We start from the raw sequence: 23,592 nt of genomic DNA, 5'->3' as shown, positions 1-23,592 counted from the left end.
GGCTGAGTCTCTGTGGAATCAATCTTCAGTTATTTGTTTATGTGTCTTCAGATTCACCGTCAGAGTGACTGTTCCATCCTCAGCTGTGCAGGTTTCAACTGAATTTTGACAATGATAAAATAACAGTACGAGATCTCTGCCTCAACTTGTCCCGTTTCGTGGAAAAATTTACTTTATCTTTGAAAAACGACAACGACACGTCTGTTAAAATCAGATTGTTCAGACTCAACAGAGGAGATGACTCAGGTCCAACATGAATGGAGGCTTTTAGAACTGAGTGGGACGTTTTGTCATTGTCTCAAACACACACACACACACACAAATCTCAACCAACTCAACCCAGCATTCCTGAGCCCCTCAGTCTCCATCCCATTCACACGTATGGACACACACACACACACACACACACACACACACACAGCAACAATGCGTGCTGTCACCACTCTGGAAAGTGACACAGTTGTTCCTCAGCTGACCGGCATTGTTTTATTTTGACACTAATCTGCTGCATCAGAGGTGCATGTTTATGTCGTCGTGGCAGAAACAGTCTTTACAGTTTTACTACTTTTTAAAGTAATGCTGTAGGTGATGTAAGTTCCTTTTTTATTTTAAAATGCATTTATTTATTCCCTAAGGGTTTTGTATTCAGTACCCCCCCCACACCGTCTGCTCCCATCACTGACTCTTATTTGTTTATTCTGCTAAAACCATTAGCTGCTATTAGCATGAGAATAAGTGTCTGCTTCTCTTTGCTTTGTTCTGTTATCACAGAGAAGGTTTTTATTATTTATTTATTGTGTTAAATGAACAGGCTTGAGAATTGTAGTCCTGAGCTGAATGATCTGATCACGTGAAATAGTTTCACAGAAAAGTGTTACAGTGTCACATCAGCTGACACCACAGCTGGAGTCTAAATGATTCCTGTGAAAACGTCCGCAGAGGATTCACTTGTTGCTGTGTGGTAGGTCCTCTGTGGCGTGTTTAAGTGTCCATGAATCTTAATGATTTATAAAAGCAGAGGAGTGAGGAGAATTGTGAAATCAGGAAAGAACCATGACTGTGGCCCTAAATGGCTCCACCTGCTGACCGGAAACTTCAACCTCACTGCCAGCAAAAACTCAAGGGAATGGACCTTTCTTTCTTTCTTTCTTTCTTTCTTTCTTTCTTTCTTTCTTTCTTTCTGTCTTTCTTTCTTTCTTTCTTTCTTTCTTTGTTTCTTTCGTTCTTTCGTTCTTTCTTTCTTTCGTTCTTTCTTTCTTTCTTTCTTTCTTTCTTTCGTTCTTTCTGTTTGGAGAGTGTAGTGTACAAACGGAACAGAACGCACAACTTGCAAGGGAAAAAACCTCAAATACTTCATTTAAACCCATAGCTTTAGCTTTATGTGCATCTTTAACAGATATAGAAAGAGAAAGTGAGAGGGTACCACCAAACAGATGTCATATAATCAGTTTCCTCATAACTACAGAGTATTATCTGTGTGTGTGACCACTGGCAACCGGTCCCTAAAGCAACAGTAGCCGACACACTGGCAGGTTGGAAGTTGAGCTCAGCCGTGCTGAAAATACAAGCATTCACTGTAGTTAAAGGAGGATTAAAGTTTGATTTGTACAGTAGAAGAGTTTTGTTGGCTCTGACAGCAGCGGACAGAATCGTGTCCCCAGTCTCTCTTTGAGTCCTGGACCACAGCCAGTCCCACAATACAGACCCATGGTCTTATGTGTTAAACGTTGGCGACGGGTCATTTAGCATTTCTCCACTGAAGTACGACGCCAGTACACAAACACATGTTAGATGAGTGATAAGGATCTCAGACTGCAGCCTCCCTTTGGCCGTGTTTATTTATTGCTTACATAGATTTCAGTTACTTTGAATAAATAAGCACTGGCATTCTTTTAAAACCTTTTACATCCATGTCACAGGCTTTTTCTGCAGGATACTTTTCTGCTGATGAAACTCTTTCTCCAGTTTCACGTCTTCATTCCTGACAATGGGCTCAAGCCGTTTCACAACACTGTGACCTGAAGCATGAGCCTGTTCCAACTCCGTCTTTTGACCTTGACGTGTTTGGATTTCCTATAAATAGGTAACTCTGTGTGTAATTTCCTTGAAAATGTTCAAATCAATGTGTAACTATGGTTGCACACTGCATTTCAGGTGTATTTAATGCTCTTTTTACGTCTGTGCTCCATAGTTTCAACAGAGACCAAACACAAACACACAAACACACACACACACACACACAATAGAATCACCTAGTTTGATCCACATCATTGGCTTCTGTACACTGTCACGGTGCCGTTGTTCAAAACACTCACTGTTTCACTTCCTCTAACGTGAGTGTAACATTAACCGAGGAAAACGACGTATCTGTTTAAATAATCAGATTTGTGAGGTAAACCTAAGGTGAGAAGACTTTTCTCCAATCCGGTTTGTCACCGTGTCAAGAATTGCCTTCTATGTATGCAGAGGTTAGGTTTATTTAAGCCGACGTCATGGTTGAAACTTGGCGGATGCTTCAACTTCCCAGTTTTATAACTATAACATTTATTTGTTTGCGGTATGAATTTGACAGTTGGCCAGTTTAAGAGTGTCAACTAAATACCTACAGTGGAATGGCTTAGCCTACAGTACTGGACTCTTGAGTGCAGTTATCCCCATCAGCTTGCTGGTAGCGCTAATCCCGACTAATCTAGCCTGCTGCACTTACCACTTTTCGGGGGCAGCGCGTGTCGGCTGAGTCCAACTCTGACAATTCCATTTACAGAGGAACTTTGACGTCTGACTCTCACCTCGACTGAAAAGCGGCTCGTCGTGATGTATTTTACAACGTCTGAGAGATGAGCCATCTTCTCTTTTTGCATATTCTAATACTGTGTTGTATCCAAAGACTGTGTTTTACAAAGAAAAAAGTCAAATCAATATGATCTGTGTCCCTTAAATATCACAAAGAACTTAATGTAGGAAGTTGTCGGATCATGGTGTTTCTGATGATGTTGTTCTCGTGTAGCCCTCACAGCTTGAAACAGAAAGTTCACGGCCCGTCTTTGGAGGTCGTTGAGAGGCTTTCTTGGAATTCACTAATCTCGAGTTGAACTGGTGAAGACGGAGGAGGAGGAGGAATCTCAAAAAAAAAAACAAAACAGATACTTGATGAAACTTTGATGGTCATTTTAGAACGTTATCAGCTAAACAAAATGTAACCTGGTTCAGCCATAACACATCCATTATACGTCCATGATACTCTGACCTTAGAGAACACACATTTGTCCAAATGTTCCGACTTCATATTCATTTCCACATGATGCACTCACACCAGAATTAAACCGTCAGTTATTCAAACCACTACTAAGCAACTTATGCAACATAAGCAAAGCCTAAGCCTCAGTCACTGACCCCTTCCCTACATGTTTGGAATAATAGATGTTGTGAAACTATTCAGACAAAATCATTTCTCCTTTCAAAGCTTGATTCCAGCACTTTAAACTTCACAGTCGCTCGTCTTTGATTTTATCTCTTGGTTTTTATGAAACTGTAGCTTTGTTTGTTCACTAAATTCCTCTTAAAATCTGCTTAAAGAAGCGATTCATTTTAGCGCGTGTTTAGTGTGAGTGCTCATGTAATCACAGAGCGTGATATAGTTCGAGGCAGCTGATGCTGAACGGGAACTTTCAGCATTATGTTCATGTTTATGCTGAATTCTCTTACTTTCAGTCAGTATATTGGATTATTGTGCTCAGACTACACCACGTCTCACCATCTCTGCACCTTAATGTGTTCCTGCTCTCCCTGGACGATACTGTATCAGTCCCAGGATTATTTCTTTTAAAAGCCCCCAAACTCTCCTGGGGAGAGGCACAATGGCAGGATTTCTGTGCATTTGGGCGAAGGGAAAGCCTGGCTCCACTGCTTCCTTTTTTCTGATGGAGCTTAGTGCTAACTTGGACTGACAGATGCTCATGTTCCCAGGGGTGACAGAGGGGCTTAGCCTGAGGGGAGCTGTCAGGGAAGAGGGATTCATCACCTTCCAAATACAGAGTTACACATTTTCTCAATGAAGGAGGCTTTTCTGCTTTGTCGAACACGTCCTGGCGTTAGTTACAGGTCTACCTCTAATAATATTTCTGAGTGTGTGTTATAGAAAACTGAATTGGTGTTGAGTTTCTTCTTAAGTGCACGTTTCATCGCAGTTGCGTCACCGCGTCCACAGAGTTTCTTGTGAAAGCAGAAGCTGCTGTAAACACACTGATTAACCCTCATTGTGTTGCAGTGTTGACACAGTATGTCACTGAAGCTCCTGATTAGTTCAGCCTCAGTGAGTACAGAGCTTTTCGATGAGAAGATTGGGGGGGGGGGGGGGGGGGAACATGTCCGAGCATGTACACAACACAATAATCATAATCTTTTCATGTAGAAGAGTTTTGTCTGGTATTCATTCCTCGTTTCCTCAGAACGACGGCATGAAGATGAAGACTTCTCCTCATCTCTCTTGTGTTTACTATGTTCTGAAGTCTGTCGCCCGGACACTAAACTGAGCATCAGAGAATTCTAACAGAACCGTTTTGCTTCAAGCCTAAAGGTGTGGCTCTGTTAATGATAATAATCCCATAATAACTTTTCAGGACACTGTAACTCAAAGGATCTGAGCGTGAACTGCACCTGCTCGAGGCTCTGATCACATCCTTGTGTAACAGTTTTCCTGCCCACTGCGATTATTTTGGGATTAATATCACGTTGCATATTCAACAACAGTTGCCAATGATGCTAATTTGTTACCTGCACAGTCTCGCTATAATACTGTAGTAACGCAAGTTGTCATTTGACATACGTATAGAAAACCAAGCATAACAGCAGTTGAGTCATGTGATGCTGGTCGTTTTAAAGTCTGTCTCACTGACGCTCTCAGTGTGGCCAGCGGCAGGTTGTCGCCCTTGGCCTCATGGAAACTGTAGTGAGCAGGATACTGGAAACTAGTGAGGCCTCTGGAAAAGCCCCCCTCACGCTGAGGAAGCTTAGCTCAGAGAGCTGGTGTTGACACGGAGACTTTGTTTCTGAAACTTAAAGGCTGTGCAGGGTTTAGACTAAAATCCTGATAGATAGGAAGTGTGATATGGTAAAGTGTTGCCATGGCCTCGGGTTCATTTGCACAATAACATCACTAAGGTTAGATCATCGTCGTAGAACTGTGCTGATGGACGATGTCCGTCGGATGAGTGTGTGATGCTGAAACAGACGCTGAAGTCTGTATTTCTCAGACACCTCATTCCTCCCTTCCATGTGCAATATACTGTAAATTTACATAAGTGCAATATACTATACTAATATTTGTTTATTTATACTGTAATGTAGAGTCCATACTGTGTATATTCTGCAAACTGTCTATAATGTACATTCTACATTCTATTTTAACTCATTTTTTATAGTCTTAGTGTTAATATCTTTATATATTATACATTTTTTGCTAATGCATGTTTATTATTTATCATCTTTATCTTTACTGTCTTTGCCTCTGTAACAAAGTCAATTTCCCTACAGTGGGACAAATAAAGGACCGTCTTATCTTATCGTATCTTAGGGTGTGAGGGTGATGCCATGAATCCCCGCGAGTCCCTGTCCTTCTCCACCGGTCACCCGTGTCTTCTAAAGAGACATTGTAGACACCGTAACTACGACTCTTTCGTCTTTAACATGAGATCAAATCTGCAAATCTCTTTTTAGTCTCACACTCTGTTACCAAGTAAAGACACTGAAATATTCCTCATGTATCTCTAAACGCCATGCTTCACACTCACACAAACCTTTGGATCCAAGTGTTACTGACTTAAATCTTCACACTCCTCTTCACACACTGACTTCACTCGGCCGACGAGTCACAACTGTCGGCTTCGCGTTGCTGCGAGAACACGATAACGTGACCGTCTTCACTTCTGCCTCTCGCTCTGCACACGTGACCCGGATCAAAGTTTACTCCTCGTTCCTGAGCCGTCCTTTAGTCCGTGTGCTTCTTCTTTCCCCTGATAACGCACTCGAGGCCTCACAAAGCGGGGGAGAGAAATGGGGGAGAACAAGGCGGGAGGGAATGGGGGGGTGGGACTGAATGGCACCAATGGGGACAAGAGTGGGATTAATCCACAACCCAAACATTGTTCCATCATCTAATCAGGGTGGAAATTGGACAGAGTGGCTGGAATACCAACATTTAGCTGCGGGGCCAGACCATTTTAGTCACCGGAAATTTGGTTGTTTAATCAGAAGAACTTATCATGTGTGTGTGTGTGTGGGGGGGGGGGGGGAAGTTTGAATAAAGACTCTTCAAACTCTTAGGAAAACAAGTTTAAGAAGAAAGCAGTCACCTGTGGTGTGGTTTGTAGACTATACTGTGTCATTGTTATTCACTGCTTCATTCACAGTCAGACTGTCATGTTACTGGCTGCAGTGTGGGAGTGTGTGGCACACACACACTTGGCTGTTTAGACCTCATTTATTAATAATCACTGACAGTGTGATGACAAAGAAACGTCTCTGATCAAAATCTTGCAGAAACAGTTCAGTTATTTTAAACGGCTAAAATACTGAAATCAGTAGGTTTGAAGTTAATGTATGGAGAGATATTGTCATGTTTTATTTAACCAAGCAACTAAATACTTACAATTAGGGTAACACTGTAGAGAGACGCGTCTGGACCGCTGTGTTGTTAATATTCATCAGTGTAAAAGCTGGTTCTGTTGGTCACTGTCATGGTTAAAATAACAGAATAATGTGCTGGCAGAGGTTCGTCGTCGTCGTCGTCGTCGTCTTTTTTCTGCACGCCACAAGAGTTTGGGTCAACTTTAGAGCTGCAACTCGTGATTTTTCATGAACATAAATCACAATTTGAACATTATTTTAGCAATTGTCTACAGTAATATACAGAAATTGTTAAAAAAAAAACACTCAGAAATTGTATTATCAAAACAAAGTGTGTGTCATTTCTGTCATTGTACCTCCCGGAAGCTCACACTAAGTGTCTGTTTTGTTTCTAAGTATGAGATCATCATCATCATCGTCTTCATCCATCAGCCCTGACATCAGTGTCACTGATACCTCGGCATCCGATGACAACATGTAATTAAAGTTCAACTGATACCGGAAATGTTAGGACTGCTCCCTTTGTGAGGACCTCTTCACTGGTAATTACTCTCAGCTCTGGAAATGACACGTGTCACTAGAAAATCTGGCTCGTTGGTCTCACGACCTCACCGAGACGGACGTGCAGAAACAAAGGATCAGGAAAAGAAAGCAGAGTTTTCATGCAAACCTTTGTTCATAAATATTCTGACGTTCCACGTGGCCTTTCCATCTCTCTGGGGAAGTGTTTGAACCGTTGCTTTGTTGAGGTGACAAAGCAAAGCTGAGCCAAGTCTGGAGAACTTCTCGCGCTCTCTAGTTTCTCACTTGTCTTGTGCAATTACTCTCACAGAATATTGAGTTAAATATGATCTCTGCTGCGTGTGTGGTGTGCTGCACTTTCCCTGTAATTGTGAGCAGGTGAATGCACGGTTTTTCTGGCGGAGGTTGTGAGGTTGTGTTTGGGTTTAACTTGTGTCACTTGTTAAATTTTGTGTTAACTTTCAGGGTAGTTTTCTCCTGCAGGATACAACATTAAAGCAGCGCTGGGCCTCATGTGCTGCTTCACTTTCTGTTCACGTAAAATATAAAATCCAGAATGTTTTTGCCAATTGACTGTGAGTAATTTAATAATTAGGTTGTTTCGTGAGAATAGCTTCTTAAATGTGAAGATTTTCTGGATTATTTGATCCTCCATATCTTAAGTAAAAGTCTCTGTTCTGTTTTTAACAGAAGACATTTGAGGATGTACATTTTTAGTTTAGTTTAGTTCATTTTTCTCAAGTTTCATCATAATTTTGCTCGTTATGTTATGAGTCGTGAACAAGCAATCAGTAAACTGAGGAAGTTTTAGACTTAAGGATAGCTGCAGAGAAGTAATTAGTGATATTCCTGATAGGCAACAATAGAAATACAGTTTCAACAAGGGTTTATAGATGATATTTGTTTTTTGAGTGTGTAATCTGTGACACACAATGTTGCACAGTCCTTATCGTGTTAGGCCTTGTGATACAAAGCTGCTTTTGTCATATTTAAATGAGTTCTTGCAGTCGGCGTGTTGATTCTTTCATTAGAGCTGAAAGGAATCACATCGTCTCTGCACAGGAACACTTCTAACCGTGTCAAGGAGAGCAGTTTCAACAAGCAACACATTCAGTTCATGCTGCTTCGTGTCGCTCCCGTCTGGTTTGGTTGCTCCTCTTTCTGTTGTTTATCCATTAAATGAAGGTCTATGTCGGTGACATGTTGTGGTTATGGAATGCAGCCACATATGGAGCAGACTCCGAGGTGGCGTCCAGATTTACAGTGTGAACGCTCGGAGCAGATGGGCGTCCGTTCACAGCTCCGTTCCTCGGCTCATCGTAGACAGACTCCAGGGACAAAAGGTGTGAAATCACGGAAAACAGCCCCAGTGAGGAGACACGCTCCTGTAAGCAGAAATAAAATGGCCTTCACAGTTATTTATTTCACTGTTTTCCGATAGTTTATGAGTCATTTTTGATTGGTTTAACAAACTGAATTTGATGTTGTTCTATCTGGATGTGGCATTTATCTTCAGTACTAGAGGGGTGATGGTTTCACCTTCAAAGTTCTCCATCACCATCGTCCTCTAACTGCATTTGATCAACCAAAGCTTATCCATTTTTCCACAGAAAACCATTAGGAGATGATTTGCTCGTTAAAGTGAGTGTCGGTTATCTGTTACAGTAAAAAAAGTAGCTTATGCTCATGAAAACCAGTGTGTCTTGCTGAGTGGGAGCAGATAGCAGAACATGAGTAATCAGGGGAGGTTGTGTAAGGTTTCCCACGCCAGATGACTCTCACAGGATCCGGCGTGTGCCTGGAAACATTTGTGCTTTTCTGACTAAAATGAGAGCAGCAGTAGAAAGTGTGTTTGAAAACATAAAACATTGGTCAGGCCTCATACATTTTCACACAGAAAAATACCTTTATATTTTCTATACAGTATAAACCTTAAGAAATAATCTGTAAAGTTGCACTTGTGTTTCACTGATCTTCACCTTTGACACACACATTTATGTCTTCCTTCCCCCTTTTCATCGCGCTCTCCCTCACTGTAAATCAACATAATTCAAGTGTGTGGTCGGCACATGTGGAAGGTAAACTTGTGGTAATCCAAGTGCAGAAGAGCTTGTGTAACATTCTGTCCCACGCATGATATTCCTCATGTTGTCTTACAGTTAAAAAGTAATACAAATCTTTTTTTTTATTATTGATGTGTGGGCTTTTATTATGACAGAGGTCGTTAGTCATGTGTCTTTGAGGTGGTCTCTCAAGATGTTACCCATTGCAAGGTTTGGTCTGTGAAGCATGGTCTTTCTACCACAACAGATTTAGTCCAAATACTCCGCTGTCATCAAATCAGTCTATAAATATTCCCCCTCCGACGCGGTCCAGATCTGGGATTGGACTCCTGCAGTCCACTGTTGATTCTGCTGTATAATACCAGGCTAATGAGACTCTATTAACCGTGATTACCTGTGATGATCCCTGTTTGGTCATACTCTTTTGTTCATTGTCTCTGGGCTTGTGCAGCCACTGTGCCGCTGTGGTACCAGCTCAGCTCACCCTCGATTCATAAATCATAAAATCCCCTCCCATCACAAATACAAACGTGGGTGTTTGCACACGGTTAACTGAAAACACATGGTGTCATTAAAACGTCTGTGCTGGTGTGTCTGTCGTTGGGCAGAATGATGTATGTGTGGTCCATGAAACCTTTTTGTTTTTTAATAAATACAAGTCAGTTTTGGCTCCGCCTCTCACCACTGTGTACTGCATGTATATATGCGTCACTGCCTTGACAGGAGTTGGACTTGGTAAATGGTTGGATTTGCTACTGATTGCCGCTACTTAGCGGTGATCTGCAATGCGGTCTTGAGAAGAATGATCCCAATATTAGTCCCAAATCTTATAAAACCTGTGCCAGCTCAGGGGAAACCTCATGATTCATGTTAAAATTAGGCAGGGAGGGAAAAAAAGAAAAGATAGACGAGCTATTTTGTTTTCCACGCTCACATTGGCCCCAGATGTAGTTGGAGCCTCTGTCTCCTCTTTGGCTGAGAGACTTTATACCAGCTTTTGTGCCCCACTGAGTGCTGTGCTGGTTTTGTATTGTGTAGCTTAGTCTTAAATGTAATTTGTGTTGTTTGTGTTTCCTGTGGATTAATGATGAAAGCTCAGAGTTCTCAAGTCGAGATGTTGTTTGGAATGTTTGTGATTGGTGAATGAATATTCTGAAGTAGGAGTTTTGCTTAATTTGTCATGGGACATGTTTTACAAAGATGTACACAGAAGGTTAGAACAAAGAGTCTCCTGACATCAAGAGCTTAAAAATGATTATGAGGATTAATCCTTAAATCCTTAATCCAAACAGTTGCACAGTCATTTTCTCTGGGTTTACATTTTTGTGGATATTCGGGTTCAACGTTTAGTTGCACTTCTAGGCTGTATATTTGTATATTAGTCATTGACTACTCAACCATCAAAATAGTGGTTATTTACAGCCACATTTCTGGATTCACTCTTTATTTGAATCTGTTTTAATAACTGGGGTCTAAGTAATGTTGTCTCTTCAAACATATATCCCTCAGGGTGTTGTGTTGTAGTGGAGATGTTAGAATACATGTCCTCGTAGCTGCAACCTCCCCCATTCTTTTCATACTGGGGACAGACTTCATTCCACACTCCCCGTCTCCTTTTGAACTCTGCTTTTAGTGTTTGAGGCAAAGACGGCCAAAAAGAAATCTTTAAAACATGACAAGCTGACTAGTTTAAAAGCTTTCTCAGATCCATCCCTCAGGACCATATCCCCCCCCCTCCCGTCTCTGTCTCTCTCTCTCTCTCTTACCATCCACTGACATGCCAGCACACCAGGCTCCATGGTCACAATAGTGAATCCCCACAGTGGTGGCAGCAGTGGCAGCTTGTGAAAGGGTCCAATTGATTGATCGCAGGCAGATACCACTCACGACCTTTGGCTGAACTTGTTAGTAGCTCCATGAGCTGAGGCGACCCTCAGCCAAATGAGCCTCCCCTCATATTAAGAGTCAAATGTTACTGATTTTAATACTTTTTATTCTTGAAGTCCTGTTTCCCACGAAGCCAAATTGAAGATTTCTATGTTTGTTATGATAATAAAAATGTTGGGCTTGACTCAGCATTTTTGTGCCAGAACTGTGTGTTTCGACCTCGTCACAAAACGTTTGATTTACGTTCTGCAATACTGAAGAAACAGAGAAGTGTTATTGTTCGCGACTGTTACTTGGAGGAGAGGTTAGGCGTCACAGATCATGTCTCAGCACAATTGTTTGTTTCTATTTCAGAATCATTAGGTTTTGTGTTGTTCAGCAAAAGCAGAAGCATTTACAGATTGCATTCCCTTGCCAAGTTGAATTAATGAGATTATTAGCTGTAGGCCAGGAGACGTGCATGCATTCTTGGACGTATAGCGTCAGATTCTGTCAGGATTACACAACACTCTTAAGAAAACATCTTGTAAGGCAGAATGCTTTCAACTACAGAGCAGACATGTGACAAAGAAGTGAGCCTTTAGGCTGGGAGCACATGTCTCTGTTTATGTTTGCAAGCCCTTGAGCGAACAGCTGTCGGCTCTTCAACAGACTGATCATAATGTGCCTCAGGGTCGTGCAGTAAGTAGTGTTTTTAAATTCCCCCACGTCACGGAAACCAGCCTCTCAGCAAACCTTGGCGAATTAATTGTTGATTTTGGACACGTAGTCGTCCAGTGTTGGACTGCACAGCAGCATGGGATTGTTTTTAAGGGATTGCATAAAGAGAGGAGCTAAAGCTACTGCTCAGTCATCTTGGTCTTGGTTTGGTTTTTGTCTTGACTGTGGTCCCACTGTATCACCAGTGCTTTGTCTGTTTGTTGGTCATTATTATTATTGGTATTATTCTTGGCAGTAATGTTAAAGTAAACTGTCTTTGAGTTGTGAACCATGCCAGACACTGTCTAACTGAAGAGGAATCGCTTCTCCTCATTGATGTTTTATCTCTTACAACATGAAAGCAATGTTTCGAGGGAGTTTTTATATAAGAACTCTGTGTTTTCTCTTTTCTAAAATTCATCAAAAGAGAAGGAAGAAAAAACACACACACAGAATTGCTCCCTCGGCAAAAGCTTCTCTTGCTTCTGCAAAGTTTATTCACATGTTTATAAAACAAACAGTCGCTGGCGTCCTTTCTTCGTGGATACCAAAGTGATAGTCGTGGCTGCTTTGAATGTGAATCCATGAGAATGAACTCAGTCTGGACATGGTTTTCCAAAAAGGAAGGAAGTGCAAAAAACCCAACCTGCATCGTTTCATTGTGTTTTCAAACAATGCATGTGACATTCCCAAAAACAACAAATGTGATACTTTACCGACAGCTGTCAGATCCAGACATTTCTGCCATATTTAGGATGCACTTTCTTCTTCTTGAGTTGTGTTTGGCTTTATTTGAAAGCTTAGTTTTTCATTGTACGTTCTAAAACATTAGAGATCATTTTTTTGTGTGGTGAATTAAACAGTTTGCATTCAAACAATCTTTAAATTAAGAGAAGGAAATTATAATTTGCGAGGATTATTTATGTTTGAAACTATCAAAGAGAGAACAAATTAAATACAGATTAGTTATGGAAGTTATGGAACAAGCTCAATGATTAAATTAAATTGTGTAACACTAAACACACTAAATGTAAAATAATTACAGGTTACAAGTACTAGTACTGTAAGTGTAAGTGCATTGTTTTATGTATTTTCTCTACATTTCTGATTTTCTTGTTTGTTTTTACTAGTTTTGTAAATAAGCCATGTGCTTCAGCCTATTCCTTTTTCGGTTACTGGCAATTGATTGTGTTAAATGATTTCACTTTATATTTACTTTTTAGGTGAATGTAACCGGAAAAAAGATATTAATTCATTCGTTATTCATTCATTAACAATGTAAAGCGTGTCAATCGGTTGGCTGCTCAGTTGTCAGATGAGATACGGGAGCGGGACGACATCCTGTGGGCAGGTTAGTTAGCAGGTTAGTTAGCTCAACAGCTAACCTGTTGAGAGAACATCGGGAAGACGACACGGGGGATTTGCAATGCCAAAGTTTTGTCCTCCTACCAGGACGGATACGGGGTTTATCAACGGTATATGGACGTAAATGTTCATGTTGCGGTAATCACGGATTGTGACGTGAGTAGCGATTAGCTCGCGCTAGCGTGCGTTAGCACGCTGGTGAAGCAGCAGTAGCCTCACGTTCCTTGTGCTAAATGTGTGTTCACTGTTACTGTTGTTTGCTACGTGAGCTCGGAATGAGCTCATGGAGGCGCATAGAGACTGGTTAAAGGACATTTATGTATGTTTGCTAGAGGACAGGGCCAGAATACACTCCTTGGACCTTGTTTGCTCTCGGAGCTGTGAGCGACAGGTAGCGGCTGTGAGTGAGAAGCCACATGGGTCAAGGCCGCGGTCACTGGGTCTCCCTTTTCCCTCTTCCTCACCATCCATCCATAACCTTACTTCCCTCTCATCATCTCCACACCATCACACGCTAACTGAGGGCGGACAGTGTGAGTACAAAACCAATTGCATGTGCATTTCTTTCTTGCTTTTTATTTTGCTTGTCTAAGCGAAGCGACCCGGTGACTCGAGCCTGCACTGTTTTATTTCAAAGACTGTTTTGAGTTTAAGTGCAAGTGTGAATGTGGTCATTTATTTGGACATTGAACCTTTTGTTTATTTAAAGTTACTGTGAATGTTGCTGAAAGATCTGTGAATATCCTGAAACAGTTGTGTGTTTATTGCCTGTGATCATTTTGGTTTACGTGTGTTAATACACTGATTTATTTTTTAAGTACTGGGTGTGAGTGATAATTAGAATTCATTATAAATATTGATTGGGTTTAAAATAACTATTATTTCAGGTTTAAAATATATTGAGTACACGAAAGAACAGGACCAGCCTACATTAAACCATTTAAATTCATATTTTTATTTCATGTATTTCATTTACTTGCCTTATTTCTGAGGTATGAAAGTACATATTTTGTTACAGTTATTGTTTAAAGTTGATACAGCACCACAAAACTAAACTAAAAGAACCCAGAGCCCGCCCATAGTGAGTATTGTTAGTCACATGGGTAGGGTGCTACACTTATTTCTAGTCTACTAGTTCAAAAATGTTACATCAGTGTTACTTTCCTCGTTTTAACTTCAATGTTTGTTTTGTTTGATCAGGAAATGGCAATACCTACATCTGGGTGGTCATCGGTGGGTGTTTTAGTGCTTCCTGTGTTAGATCTGATGCCTGAGGTTTGTGGTATTTCTGATTTAGTGTTTAGTGGCCACCTCAAATAATAAAGTTTTTTTTAGACACCTTGACCTACAATAAACAACACTCCTTATGCATGCCATCTTAACTTTTATGGAGTTGTGGCAGTGGTTTCCTGCCATAACTCAGAAGGTTTTGTTAGTCTGCAGGTTAGTCTCAGGTATTACAACTGCGTAACTTAACAGCCAATCCGCCCTCCATAATGAAAGAATAACCACAGCCTCTGATTTTTAATGGAAAAGTAAATCTGCTTTATTTTATTTATGAATGTTCCTCTGGCCGGACGTGAGTTTCATGTACTCTTCAGCTCAGGATGACACTTATGGGAAGAACAGATGTACATGAATCAAGGTGCTTTGCAGTCACTGCCAAAGAGCAGCAAGATAATGATGTGATAATGTTCTTCAAAAAACTATTAAAGAAAAAGCCTAATTTATGTGTCTAACAGAGTCCACAAAGAATAAACTAAACATATCTAGAGTTTAGATTTTGCAACTTCACTCTAAATTTTTGCACACTACCTTTTTTTTTTTTTTTTTTTTTTTAAAGAGTGATTTGCTTTTTCCATTGTCTCAGTTTCTGCACCTGCAGCCCTTTTCTTCTCTTTAAACTGTGCACTGATCATCATTCATACCGTGACACTGTAATCTCTCTTTCCAACTGTGACACTTTATTCTACATGTGCACTCCTGCTCATTAAGGAGGTTCCTGAAGAGCTAATATTTTCTTACACAGCAAGTTGTAATGCTAGGCAAAGACAACAACGTCATGACCTTATTTGCTGTATCTTAGAGGGGGTTCTGGATAACAGTGACCATTATTAGATAAGTGAACGCTCATCCAGTTTTAGCACAGTACCAATATCCATCTGACACATTTATTAGCTCCTAAATCAAGGTCATCTGCTCAGCTGCAGATTTTTTAAGCAGACTATATTAAAGTATCGAGGTCACTGGATCAGCAGTTAGTTTCTTACGAACAGAACTAGAAAATACTTTGCTCTTGTGAGATAAACTTGGTGTTGCTGCACATATTACACAGGGAATTTTATTCCCTCATGTAGAAGACCACAGAATATTTTCGTGTCAGATCTGGAAATGTCATTCTTCAGTGTACAAAATGTGGAAAAGTTATTGACTGATCAGCTGCTCTCATCCATGGTTCCTTAAGAAAAGTTTCCTTTACAGATTACTACAGAAGATGTAACTTCTGCTGTTAAGAATAATCTGTATTGAGTGTAGTATTCGTTTCCAAAGTGCTTTTGAATTTTGCTGATGTTTATCTCTAGGTGTTCTGTATCAAATTAATATACTGAAATAATAGATTTGTGTATGTTTGGGCTGAGAGGCCCACTCTGTGGTATTTTTACACTCGGGCTTCACTCGTCAACCCCAGGCACACAGGCACACAGTACCGCTGCAGTTGGTAATGGTGGCATCGAGTAGCTTAATGTCAACATATGGGGAAAGTTCATTTCTCTGTTTGTTCGTCTGCATCTCTGTCTGTCTGTATCCCTAACACTTAATATAAGCTTTTGACACAGTTGATTACCACATCTGAAAAATAGTTTTAAATGAAGTTTTGGTAACTAGATTATTGCGGGATCCCGCAGGGGTCTATTCTAGGGCCGTTATGGTACAACCCTTGTTTTCTCTCATTCAAACTTGAGGACTTTGATGAAATAAGATAACCTGTACTTACTCTACATGGTTTAGATTAAACAGATTTTCTTTGTATTTAAAGAAAATCCAGTTTTATTGTATTTGGTAGTAACAAAACATAGGATTGATCTGAAATTGTAATAGATTCCGCCAGCAGCAGAAATGGCGGTCCATTATGTAAACATTCAGCTGCTCTTTTCTTCTATAACAATTCCAAGCTCAACATGAAATCCACAGCTGGCCCAAGACTTGATAGTTTTACACTTTTTGTCCCCACAGCTGTGAAAATAAATGCTAAAAGAAACTCAGGATATTTAATCTTGTAATTGTTTTGGCTACTAAACTGGCTGGACCAGAGGGGTCCCTCCTCCAAATACCTACCAGTGTTTGTGTGAATAAATGGCTTTTAAATGGGCTCGGCTACAGCAGATATTTTTCACTATAGGAGATTGTTATTTCAGTCAGGACGTTTCCATGCACCTGCAAGCTCATGCTACGTTTTAGCCTTACTACCCCATTTAATATGACTACTGTCCTTGTTCTAGTATACAAACCCGAGCGGGGAACTGATTTATTGTGTGAAGTGTGTGTGGCTCCGCTACAGTAGGTGGCGCTGTGTCCAGCACCATTCTAACTTAAAAATCTTTAATTTTCAAGCTGACAAAGTATGTCTTCTGTCACCTTATCAGTCCCACATTTTGGATTTAGCTCACGGTTGTCTTTTTCTGATTTCCTCCATTATTCCAGGTAAAACCCTAAGGTTGGGATGTATTGAGCATGAGCAGAGGAACTAGGCCAATTAAATGTATATATGCAATAGCATTTCAACCCCCAGTTGCATTATCTATGCATGTTAATCAATTTTTGGAAAATTGAGTACAATTTCAGTTGGACTAACATGTCTACATGTATTTTAAAGTCTGGTTGAAGTCACACTAACACTACTAATTCGATATTGTTCTCTAATGCCATGTAAACATGACAGTTGTAACAGATGAGGACACATGGGGGGAAAAAGAGCAAGATGGAGGCAGATCCAGATCCGCTGTGGCGACCCCTGAAGGGACGAGCCCCAAAGAAGATGAATAAGATGTGTCTATTAGTTGTAATATCTGTCATAGAAGGAACACAGATAACCTGATCACACTCTATAGTCATGCAAATACATGCAAACAGGCAGCTTCTCCTCCTCAGAGGGTCTGAGCAACTATTACCCGATAAATCCCCTGTCACGACACATTAGCCAGCCAGGGCCGTTTGGTCGGGATGATTGTGGCTTATGTCAAGCTTGTTAGTGCATAGCACTGTTAACCAGAGAGGGACTTGATATATGGCAGGCAGCTCTTTGTGCTACTGTCCGTGCCATTGCCAAGATTTACTGTGAAGGAAATACGTGAAAGGATTTTTGATAAAGGTTTTAAAGCCGAGTTTGTGTGTGTGTGTGTGTGTGTGTGTGTAGACTTAAGATTTAGAAACCAAAGTGATCTTTTTTTTATCTTCTGTTTTTGACCTCTAATGCCTGCCACGCTGAATTTTTTGCTAACCTCCTCTTTTGTTTTCTCTGCAGGCCGTGACGGGAAGATGTTTTGGTGACAAAGATTTCAGAGGGGGTTTGGAGAACGGCATACTGCTGTGCGAGTAAGTTCTGACTCGCTCAATGTCTGAGCTTTTATCTCTGTTGCTCTTATTCACTTGAAGGAAATGATGCTTTCTTACTGTCCCTTCAAAATGAAGGACTCATTCCAGCTGTAATGGCCCATCATTGTCCAATTTGTCCAGCCGCTGTTTCTGGATGAACATCAATAATTATTTTAAACTAAGACAACATGGGAGATCTTTCTTTTAAGCTGCTTTCAAACGAGACATTTTCCTGAAATGGTCCATATTTTCACTGACTTCCTATGCCAGCTATCTAGGCAAATGTTTTCCAGATAATACTTGAATGAAAATGTCCAGACCCCGATTTTGTGGACATTTTACAGACTTCATGAGTCATGTGTTGCTCCGTTATTGCTTTGTTGAGTTGTGTGCAGCTCTGTCAGCCTTGTGCAGAAGTTATTTCTGTCCACATAAACAGCCCGGCAGCTGTGCACGTATAAGCATAGCATGCAATACAAATCTCTCCCTCACCTTTTTTTTTCTCTGTACTCAAGAGTGAAACAAATCCACATGCTTGAGCAGCACCGCTACAACCATAATAGCTTAAATCTTCAACCTGCTGCAGGTTGAAGGTCATAATGACAGTGATTACAAATACTGTTAGTCCTCACTTCCTCTCTGCATTCAGTATATAGTTAATTACAATAGCACATTTCTATACATGCTTTTTCATTATGTGAGTTTCGGTATCGTAACATTCTGACAATCCTGTTAACCCACAATAACCAGACCTATTAATTATAGTCGGAACAAACCTCAGCGGTCAAACAGGTTTCCTTTACATACCCGCAGTGATTTGTCACAGCAGAGACTGACATGCTGTCGAATTGTCCCCCACTGTGACGCGTGAACTTTTGCCTTACCTCTCATAATGTGCTGAAATGAGACTGAGAAGACAAACACTTGCACTGTCTCTCACTCGCATTCCTCTGTGTCAAGTTCAGTTACACAAGCCTCAGTGTTTTCACTGTCTTTATTGCGATAGCAGACACGAGGACCAATTTAACAGTGTCCCAACTGGTTTTGGAATTTGTGGAATATCCTGGAAGGACTGAGTGTACCGCCTGTCGCACCGCAGGCCTCCAATATTATCAAATAGTTTTGAAATGCTAAATGCTTCAGTGATTTCTGAACTTGCACGTTTGTAAAATGGGTATTATTTAGTTTTACAGATATGGAGGACATATCGAAGTGTGATTTTTCTTTTTGCCACTTGATTATTTTAGGTCAAGCTTCAGTTCAGTGTTCACTGTGTTATAGATTTTGTGGTTCCACATGACGCCATTTAAATATCTTCTAATTCAAGGAGAACATTAACATATGATTTGTTGTAAATAGCAGCCTTTGCAACTTGCTTTGAAAATGATTGAGAATTAAGAATTTGTTTGGAGTTCAGAAAAATGTTGAACCCTTTGTAAGATGCACTCAAGATTCTGAATGTGAGCCAGATGGATTTTCATTTCACTCAGTTAGGAAATAAGAATTGTCAAAATTGTTGGCTTGCCACCAAAATTTAAACCAAGTGAAAGCCAATTTCTGTTTTGAATTCAAATTTGGTGGAACATTTAGTTGTAAGCCAAGTATTTGTAGTATATGGTTGAAATGATTGACTCTTATTTGCAGGGCAGCAAGTAATGATTATAATGTAGTTTTGGCCAAACACTGCCTGTGAACTGTTGCTATCATACATGTTAAGCTTGTAGACACCAAATGAACACACAGTGCATTCATCATCACTCGGCCAGAAAGAGACACATGTTGAGTAAATGTGTGCAGATGATGACTTTACCAGGAACGTTTCATATTTAACAGCTGCAGTGATCGCACCTGTGATCCTCTGGGTCAGTGTTTTAAATCCTTAAATTACTGTTGTGATTTATTCATCAACCTCACATCCCCCCGTGTCTGTTCCCTCGGCTGCTTAAGTGCATTGTGTGACCAGGTCGTTGACAGTTGTCTGTCATTTTGTTTGTCCTTGCACATTCTTATAAGATGATGCATTATATCTGTCGTACATTTAAACAGTGTTTGTCCACAATAGGCACAAATGTCAACACCGTCGATCTCATCTGTACTAATATTTATCATTGTCAAAAAGATGAGGACACAATTTTGTCAAAGCGGAGAAATCCACCTGGGTGACTTTTTTTGACTTAAGAAAAAGGTGAACTACTATGATTCTCATTCCAGGCAATCCAGGCAAGGGAAATACTCCAGTGTCGTGTATAGAGCTGAGAACAGCCTCCTTGTTTAGGTCTCCGGGATATTCTGGGAAACATAAGGCAGCAAATATGTGTTTGAGATAATGAGGCTGAGTGGGTTTGCTCAAAAAAGTAAAATAGCAAAATAACTGTTACTGAACTGCAGTTAACATTACAGAAAGTGTCGGAGTGTAAGAGTGGGAGATGTGAGGATTTTTGCTCATGACATAACTTTTCATGTGCGTGTGACATGACGCGTACTGGATGAAAAAATAGCTCAGTGAAATTGAAATGAGCAGCAGTGATTGTAGAATCATATCAATCTTACGGACACTTTTTTCACTCTCTGCAGACATTTTACTCTTCCTGTGCTCGGGTTTAACTTCACACTGCATTCTATGATATAAATGCTTCTCACATTGCAAATCACCATTTTGTTTTTAAAGCATATTTAGCTCATGGTGTCTTCTTTCCTCTGTGTCTTTTTTATTAGGTTGCTGAGCTCCATTAAACCCGGTCTAGTGAAGAAAATTAACAGACTCCCTACACCCATTGCTGGTCTGGTAAGTCCTCTGCCCTGTCACACACTATTTTAAGTAGTTTTTCCACCAAAGCTTATGACTTGTTCTTTGTTGCATCTTTAAACACAGCTGTCTCTTGTGCCTTCCTCTTTCTTGTGGCCTCTCTTTCGAAAAATACTTTATCTCTCAATGGTGAAGGTCCAGGGTGTCAATATTAGTGACATCTAAAGTGAGACTGCAAATTGTAACAAATGGAATATCTACAGTGGCCTTCACATGCCAGGAAGGATTTCATTCTTCTTTGTTTTGCATCAAGTCTCTGCTTTACAAAGTGAAATCTCTTCAAACTGCAGTAGAAACACAAGATGGTGGCCTTCATAGAGCTAGGCCCTTACCTAAGGTATCTAAAAAAAAAAAAAAAAAGTCTTATTCATTGTCCACAAAACCCAAATAAGTTTTATTTTAAAGCGATTATACACAAAAGGTATCAATGATTTCTGTCAATAAACCCTCCAACATGTTGAATGTTGGACCTTTTAAAGAGTGAGTTTAACCTTTAACCTGAACCTGACATGACAGTGTGGTATAATAGGGGTTTCAGTGTGTGACACCCTCACATATTCTGGCTCATAACTTTAAAACTTGGGCTTTCATATCTGTGCAGGTTTCCAAAACAGAAATTTAACCCAAAGGATATAAATCGCACCATAACCCAGATCTTAATATGACGTTGTCTACCTTTGTCTCCATATTTCTTTGCCTGTACTTTTATGTTGGAGATTCTTGTTGCCTGCTGGGTTAGGGTTAGTGCTGGTGCCTCTGTGGCTGCAGCCGACTGCAGTGGCCCAGGTTCAGTTCTGGCTTGTGGTCCTTTTACTGCGTGTCTCTCTCTCCTCTCCTTCACACTAACTCTGTCAAGTCAATTAAAGGCTGCTCCCAAAAACCTAAATCCAAGATTATGAAGTGTTGTGTGCGTGTGTGTGTGTGTGTGTGGGTTTTATTCAGGAAACTCAAGAAAGTTCACTTCCTGCTCTAAATGAGAGCCTGTGGATTTCAGTGGACCTGAACACTGAGGTGTTTCAGTACAGTGTAATATAGTGGAGCCCCTTCATGATGACCTAAGACCGTGATCTGGCATGAAGTGGCCTTTCAGGAGCAGTAAAGACATGTAAACACAGGCAGAGAGAAAGTCCATATTCAATCTCACGCCAAGTGTGTTTTCTTTCCTCCTTCCTGACTTGCTCTCTATATGTGATGTCTGAAATTTTGTTGAGGGAAAATGCTACAGCAGTTTAATATAACATCGATATGGACATTATTTACAGGTTATGGCCATGACACGACCGCAGTACGATAATTTCACTATGACAATTCTTAAAAATTAGTGGCTCATTTGGTGTGATTTAGGCAGAAAATACCACAAATGTTGAAGAAGTCAGCGTATAGTAATGACAGATTATTGAGATGTTAAGAAAGAGCGATACGGGTGACGAGGACAGAAGTTGAAGCACTTGAAGACAAACAGTTGACGGTGACTTGTGGGTGTTATTGGACCAAAAGGAGACAGAACAGACGAGGAAGTGTGTCCTGGGCTGAAATAGCTTTTCTTATCTCGTGGCGTCACTGATGGGCCGTCACTGACTTTTAACAAGTGGCAGATAATTGCACAGCCACCATTCTTTTCTGACCTTTTTTCCACTGTGCAATAACAGCTAGAATAACAATTGATGATCCCATTAGAGCTTTTAAACCCAACAACTTCTGCACCACTCTGGCTGTGATAAGTGTGTAAGTCACTTTCTGACACTTGGGTTACATTTTTGTTTGGTTTTCTTTTTTTATTTCATTGGTTTATGGCCTAATGGACTCAAGTTCAAGTTTCAAATCGTTCTATTTTAGCAATATATTTTTAGCTTTTTTTTTTCACTGGGTATCACACGCCTTTGTGGAGATTGATGCATATAACAACAACATTATTATAACAAAACAAATCTAATTAGCAGCAAGGACAAACATGACAATTACAGGACTAGAAAACATAATGTGACCATTACTAATTGGTCCAAAGGGGGGAAATGAATCATAGACTGAGGACAACATGTTTATGTGACATAAGAAAGAAAGTCCCACCTTCTGGCTGAACAAAATGACCCTTTATACTTTTAGTTTCATAATTCTGTTTCTTAACCCTCCTGTAGCTTTTTCTTTCCTCCCTCTGGCTGTGATTAGGGAGGTGAGAAACACATAAACAAGGGGTCTGCTGTTATCTGGCCCATCGTAATAAAACACAGGCGACTCCCCCTTCCTCTTCCTGTTTGGGGGGCTAATGGGAAAATGAGTCTCTGAGGAGTTTTGGGCTGTTTTGTAATCAGAGCAGCTACATCAGTGTGGGCTCCGCGTTCCGCCGGTGAACAGGTCGGGTTGTTGGCGTGTCCTCTGTTACGCTCATGTTTTACAGTGTGTAAACACACGCACTGGTGATCAGCCTGACAGTTGAATGGCACTGATTCACGTGCTTAAAAAAAAAAAAAAACGTTGTTTTTCCGGACGTCAAGTTTTACGGCAACAGGCGTTTGTGTCATTTTTCCTGTGACGCACATGTTGGAAAATAAAAACACTTTTGTTCTGTAAAACTGCTGTAATTCTAGGTTTATTGATATTTACTCCATAAGTGTGCCATAATTATAGAGGATATATTTTAGGTCACATTCACAAAATGGAAACGAAGTTCCCCGTAAAGAAGTTTTATGTTTTATTGCTATGCTATGTTGTGCTATAGGTTATAACTTTGTTTTATTATTTCCTTGGCAGGAATAAACAGGATTAGGGTTAGATCCAAACTCAGGACTCCTGTTTCCTGAGAAACTGTGGTGGGTCTTGTCTTGGTTCTATCAAATAAGAATGGCAGTGTGTGCCGTGTTTAGGGAGACACGCGCTCGCTCTGTAAAGTTACTTTTTTTTTTTTACCTTTTAACGCATTAAATTTTGCTCGTAAAAGTTATTTATGTGGCCCCTCGCGCTGACCATTCTTCTCCACTTCACACATTTCGTTGTAATTTATTGCTTCTTTTTAACACTTGTTAATCTTACCACAGT

General features: G+C 40.4%; 1 protein-coding gene across 12 annotated transcripts in view; it reads left to right on the top strand.

Moving 5' to 3' along the window:
- Window positions 1-23,592, top strand: part of LOC131472356 (LIM and calponin homology domains-containing protein 1-like) — a 76,518-nt gene that overhangs the window by 10,626 nt on the left and 42,300 nt on the right. For all 12 annotated transcript variants that reach the window (XM_058649432.1, XM_058649433.1, XM_058649431.1 and 9 more), the window contains exons 2-3: window positions 17,683-17,753; window positions 20,469-20,538. In XM_058649432.1, the coding sequence (XP_058505415.1) occupies window positions 17,683-17,753; window positions 20,469-20,538 (141 nt within the window). The remainder of the gene's footprint in view (window positions 1-17,682; window positions 17,754-20,468; window positions 20,539-23,592) is intronic.

This window comes from Solea solea, chromosome 14 (assembly GCF_958295425.1).
Source record: "Solea solea chromosome 14, fSolSol10.1, whole genome shotgun sequence".
NCBI classification, from domain to species: Eukaryota; Metazoa; Chordata; class Actinopteri; order Pleuronectiformes; family Soleidae; genus Solea; species Solea solea.
Note: the sequence above shows the minus strand (reverse complement) of the source record. Positions and strands in the feature narration are given on the sequence as shown.